This window comes from Hemitrygon akajei, chromosome 3 (assembly GCF_048418815.1).
Source record: "Hemitrygon akajei chromosome 3, sHemAka1.3, whole genome shotgun sequence".
Lineage (NCBI taxonomy): Eukaryota > Metazoa > Chordata > Chondrichthyes > Myliobatiformes > Dasyatidae > Hemitrygon > Hemitrygon akajei.
This window is the reverse complement of record NC_133126.1, coordinates 190296447-190302481: the sequence shown is the minus strand read 5'-3', so window position 1 is coordinate 190302481 and position 6035 is coordinate 190296447. Positions and strand designations below refer to the sequence as shown.

Sequence of the window (6035 nt, the reverse complement as noted above, 5' to 3'; positions counted from 1 at the left end):
TTTTCTCCTGGTCTTCACCTCCTCCACCTATCCCCACCAAGCTTCTTATTTCGTCACCTCTTCTCACTTTCCCCCTCACCCGTTTCCACTTATCACTTGCCAGCTTGTACTCCTTCCCCTCCTCCCACCTTCCTAGACAGACCTCTTTGTCCTTTCTTTCTCATCCCGATGAAGGTCTCAGCCTGAGATGTTGACTGTTTATTCCTCTCCATGTATGCTGAAGACCTGCTGAGTTCCTCCAGCATTTTGTGTGTGTTGCTCTGGATTTCCAGCATGTGCTGTATCTCTTGTGCTCCCAGTAACATCCGCTTGTTCAGCATCATACTTGCAATGTATACTTATAATCAACTATGGACAACTCTCGTCACATAGCTTCACATTTATTTTGGGATTCTAGTCAATGGTTTTGTTTTGAACTCCAAAAGTACATTGTTTTCACATTCAGAGTAAAATTCCATCATGATATGATCACTCTTTTCCGAAGGCCCCTTGACAACAAAATCCCCTGTACAGCTGAGACCTCTGTGGTGCTACCTACCTGTTTTTAACTGTACTACTCCGAGGAAGTATAATTCTTTACAGTATCTGAAAAGTAATATCGGTTTGAGAGTGCAATTTGCTTAGAGACTCCGTTAGGTTTTCTCTTCAGTCCATCTGCGGTTACCTATGTGCTTGCTCACCATTAAAGTTGTGGTGTGACACGACACTCTTCCCCCCAACGTGCTGTGGAAAAGTTAGATTATGGAGTGCTGAGCAGTAACCATGGACAAAATGGACAACTAGGTTCCATGTGTGGTAAGTAGATCATTAACAAGCATCCTTTACTGGAACACAGTGTAGTAACTATGTGCCACCAGAACAGTAACCAGATATTACGTGGAACACAGGAATCTGGTTCCATTGAAGGAGTTCCAATCAGTAACCAGTCTCCACAGTAGCAATCCATGCAGTTAACAGATACATATTATCAATGGGGAAGAAATGTGAACTAAGTGACTTTGACAGTAGAATGATTGATGGTACTAGGCACGGTGTTTTGAGTATCTCAGAAACTGCTGACCTTCTTGGTTTGTCATGCACACCAGCTTCTAGAGTCTAGACCATAAGACATTGGAGCAGCATTGGAGCAGATATTGGAGCAGCATTAGGCAATTTGGCCCATCAAGTCTGATCTGCCATTTCATCATGGCTGATCCACTCTTCCTCTCAGCCCCAGTCTCCTGCCTTCTCCCTGAATCCTTTCATGTCCTGACCAGTCAGGAATCTATCAACCTCTGCCTTAAATATACGCAAAGAATTGGCCTTCACAGATTCACTACTCTCTGGCTAAAGGAATTCCTCTTCACCTCCATTATAAAAAGATACCCCTCTGTTCTGAGGCTGTGTCCTCTGGTCTTAAACTCCCCTACCATTGGAAAATCCTCTCCATATCCACTCTATTACAGCCTTTTAGCATTCGCTAAGTTTCAATGAGGTCACCCCTCATTCTTCTGAATTCCAGTGAACAGTGGCCCAGATTCACCAAATGCTCCTCATCTGACAAGCCTTTCAATCCCTGAATCATTTTTATAAAGTTCCTTTGAGCTGTCTCCAATGTCGGCACATCCTTTCTTAGATAAGGGGCCCAAAGCTGCTCTCAATACTCCAAATGAGGCCGCAGCAGTGCTTCGTAAAGTCTCAACATTCCATTTCATATTCTAAACCTCTCAAAATGAATGCTAACATCGTGTTTACTTTCCTCTCTACCAGCTCAACCAAATTAAACTTTAGGGAATCCTGCACAGGGACTTCTAAGTCCCACCGCACTTCAGATATTTGACTTTCCTCTCCATTTGTAAGATAATCTATGCATTTATTTATTCTACCAAAGTACATGACCATACACTGCCTGATACTCTATTCCATCTGCTACTTTTTTGCTCTTTCTCCTAATCTGCCTATGTCCTTCTGTAGCTTCTCTACTTCCTCAAAAACTACCTGCCCCTCCACCTATCTTCATATAGTCTGCAAATTTGGTCACAAATCCATCAATTCTGTCATCCAAATCATTGACCTATAACGTAAAAAGAAGCTGGTCCTAACACAGACCCTATGGTCACTGGCAGCCAACTCAGAAAAGGCTCCCTTTATTCGCTCTCTTTTCCTCCTGCCAATCAGCCAATGCTCTGTCCGTGCTAGTATATTTCCTGTTATACTATGGACTCTTAACCTGTCAAGCAGCCTCATGTGTAGCAACTTGTGAATTGCCTTTGAAAATCCAAGTAAACAACATTCACTTTGTCTGTCTTGTTTGCTATTTCTTTAAAAAACTCCAACAGATTTGTCATGCAAGATTTTCCCTTAAGGAAACCATGCTGACTACAGGCTATTTTATCATATGCCTCCAAGTACCCCGCACCACATGCTTTGCAATCGACTCCAACATCACTAACTAGCCTATAATTTCCTTTCTTCTGCCTTCCTCCCTTCGTGGAGTGACATTTGCAATTTTCCTTTCCTCTGGAACCATTACAGAATCAACTGAAAAATCATTACCTAAGGCCTCCATGATTTTTTCAGCCACCACTTTCAGAACCCCAGGGTGTATACCATCTGGTCTAGGTGACAGCTACCTTCAATCTTTTCAGTTTCCCAAGAACCGTATTCCTAGAAATAGCAACTTCACAAAGAATGGTGTGAGAAATTTAAAAAAATCCAGTGAGCGACAGCTCTGTGGATGAAAACTTCCTTCTGACAGAGGTCAGAGGAGAATGGGCAGGATGGTTCATGATGATATGCATTACAACAGTGGTGTGCAGAAGAGCATCTCAGAACACACAACACATCAAACCTTGAAGTGGATCACTTAGATCACATTTCTTCCCCATTCTGATGTTTGATTTAAACAACAACTGAACCTCTTGACTATGTCTGCATACCTTAAAGCTTTGACTTGCTGCCACATAATTGCCTGATTAGATATTTGCATTAATGAACAGTATATAGGTGTACGTAAGAAAGTTGCCACTGGGTATTAATACTGGTTATAGGTTCACCTACATCCTATGACCGAACCATCATGTCCAGAAAATTCCTACACGATGGTCTCATTCCGAAAGGTCATTCTAAAAGTTGCATTAGGAAATCTTTTCCTGAAGTTGTCACCAGCCAGAAAGTACAGGATGGGGTCCAAACTGCTGTTGAGACTGGCAAGACCCCTGGTCACTTGGTACATGGCGTACACCGTTTTATTCCATGCACACGTGTCTATCCCTTGGTAATAAAGTCTGGACCGAAGGTTTAGATTCTTCATCACGTGGAAGGGCAGGTAGGAGATGGCAAAGACCAGTAACACAATGATGACCAGACGCACAGACCTGCTCCGGGACTGAGAGTTCATCTTGTTACGTATCAGCGCCTTCACTATGAAACCATTGCAGACCAGGATGATGGCGAAGGGGACACAGAATCCAAAGAAGGTGGTATTCATGCTGTAGATGAAGTACGTGTGAAGGAGTTCCTGTGACGTCGTGTCATAACAAATGGTATGATTAGTGTCTTGTTGTGGTGTGGAATTGCTTGTACCACTGGTGTGCAGGTGTGTTCTAGAGAAGTAGAGTATTGGGGAGATGCCTGCCACCACGACAATCCACACACACACACAAACAATGGTTGACAACCTCTTGTTCAGCTTGCCCAGTGACTTCATGGGATGGACAACCCCCGTGTACCTATGGACGCTGATGCAGGTGAGGAACAAGATGCCACTGTACAAGTTGACGTAGAATATAAACCGCAGCAGCTTGCATAGGACCTCACCAAACATCCAGTCGCTTGCCTTCAGATAGTAAAAGATCAGAATGGGCAGGGAGAAGATGTAGAAGAGATCGGCCAGGACGAGGTTGAACATGTAGATGGTGATGGGGCTCCAAGGTCGCATGTGGAATATGAACATCCAGAGGGCAACACCATTGCCGATGAAGCCGGTGACAAAGACGATGATGTAAATGATGGGCAGGTAGTATGTCTCAAAGTCCTTGTCGACTTTGCAGAGCTCGTCTCTCTGCTCAAGCCGTTCTTCCAAAAGTAAGAACATCTGCAACAGCAAAGAAAGATTTACACTTAGTGGCCACTTTATTAACAGTACCTGTACACCTGCTCATTCATGCAAGTATCTAATTAGCCAAACATGTGGCAGCAAGTCAATGCGTAAAAGCATGCAGACACAGTCAAGAGGTTCAGTTGTTGTTCAGAGCAAACATCAGAATGGGGAGGAAATGTGATCTAACTGAATTTGACTCCGGAATGATTACTGATGCCAGATATGGTGGTTTGAGTATCTCAGAAACTGCTCACTTCCTGGGATTTTCACACAGAACAGTCTGAAAAGTTTAAAAGAGAATGGTGCAAGAAAGAAAATAAACAGCCAATGAGCAGCAGTTCCATGAGAAAAAATTCCTTGTTAATGAGAGAGGTCAGAGGAGAATGGCCAGACTGTTTCAAGTTGACAGGAAGGTGACAGTATCTCACAAAGCCAAGCATTAAAACAGTGGAGTGCAGAAGGGCATCTCTGAATACACAACACTTTGAGCCTTTAAGTGGATAGTCTGTAGCAGCAGCAGCAGCAGATCATGAACATACCCTCAGTGGGCTCTTCATTAGGTACAGGAGGTATTTAATAAACTTGCCACTGAGTGTAGATATTTCATTTCTAGAGATTCAGTCACCCTTTAAACTCCTGAGCTGGCAACACCCTTAATTGCAGACGTCCCACCTCTCCCGGAAGTTCCGAGAGTCTCCCAGTTATTGATAGCGGCTCCCTGATGCCTGCAAATTATATACAATATCCCGGAAATCAATTTTTCTGAGAGGGAGAGGAAGAGGAAGAGTGAGAATGAGAGGGAGCATCCTGATTGGTCTCTCTTCGTGCTAAGTAGACCTATCAGCTTTCTTTGTGGGCGGGCTTTATAGTCGACCTCTCTCTCTCTTTCATTGTCCATCAGTTCAGTTTAGTGTCCTGCAGCGCCATGGCAGAGTGTTCCAAAAAAAGAAAATATAAAACGTACTTCACCCCAGACTACACTAAAGTGTACCCCTGCCTAATAGGGGTAAAAAATCATGACAGTGTTGCTCACTGCACTGTTTGTAACAGTGACTTTTCTATTGCCCATGTTGGGTTAAATATCTGTAAAAGACATGTTGAGGTGAGTTTAACAGGTGTCATTCGTTCACTAGCATAGCTAACATTATTTAAGCAAGCTGGCTAGCTGCTATTGATGTCCTACATGATGAGGCCAAACTCCCTGTAGACTTGCTTAAAGTTGTAATAGAATAAAAAAACCACTAAACGAAGTATTATATACACCTTCACCCTTGGAGGTTGATGCACCATCAATAACTCTCTGAGACGTGAGGCGAGATATCGGCTTTTATTGGCTGGAAGAAAGAACAAGCAGCAATTGACCACCACACTGTATCCTGGAGACTGAGACCGGGGCGGAATCCCCAATCGCCTTTATACCGGGGTCCGTGGGAGGAGCCACGGTCAGTGGGAGGAGCCACAGGAGCAGTCAGCAGGGGGGGCGTGTCCAGACAGGTATATGTAGTTCACCACAGAGGTCGACCGGGGGGGGAGGGGGAATATGGGGTGGCAGGGGTACTACCTCCATGAAATGGTGGTGCTAACTCCCTGAAATGAGTTTTTGCAGGGTGGGATGTCTGTAATTGGATATGCTAATCCTTCTATGGTAAATTGATAAACTGTCTTAGAACATGGAACTTAGAACAGCACAGCACAGTACAGGCAGGCCCCCTCCTGGTCCGTAATGTGCCAACCTCAATATCCATATCACCAAGGGCCTCATGTGGTCTGTACACACCAGTTGTGTGGTGAAAAAGGGTCAACAACACCTTTTTCACCTCAGACAGTTGAGTAAGTTTGGTATGGGCCCTCAAATCATAGAAACATAGAAAACATACAGCACAATACAGGCCCTTTGGCCCACAAAGCTGTGCCAAATATGTCCTTACCTTGGAACTACCTAGGCTTTACCCAT

General features: G+C 44.1%; 1 protein-coding gene across 4 annotated transcripts in view; it reads right to left on the bottom strand.

Moving 5' to 3' along the window:
- Positions 1–383: 383 nt before the first annotated feature.
- Positions 384–6035, bottom strand: part of LOC140725760 (P2Y purinoceptor 1-like) — a 30441-nt gene continuing 24789 nt past the window's right edge. For all 4 annotated transcript variants that reach the window (XM_073041637.1, XM_073041634.1, XM_073041635.1 and 1 more), the window contains one exon: positions 384–4075. In XM_073041637.1, coding sequence (XP_072897738.1) covers positions 3074–4075 — 1002 coding nt within the window. In that variant the 3' untranslated portion in view covers positions 384–3073. The remainder of the gene's footprint in view (positions 4076–6035) is intronic.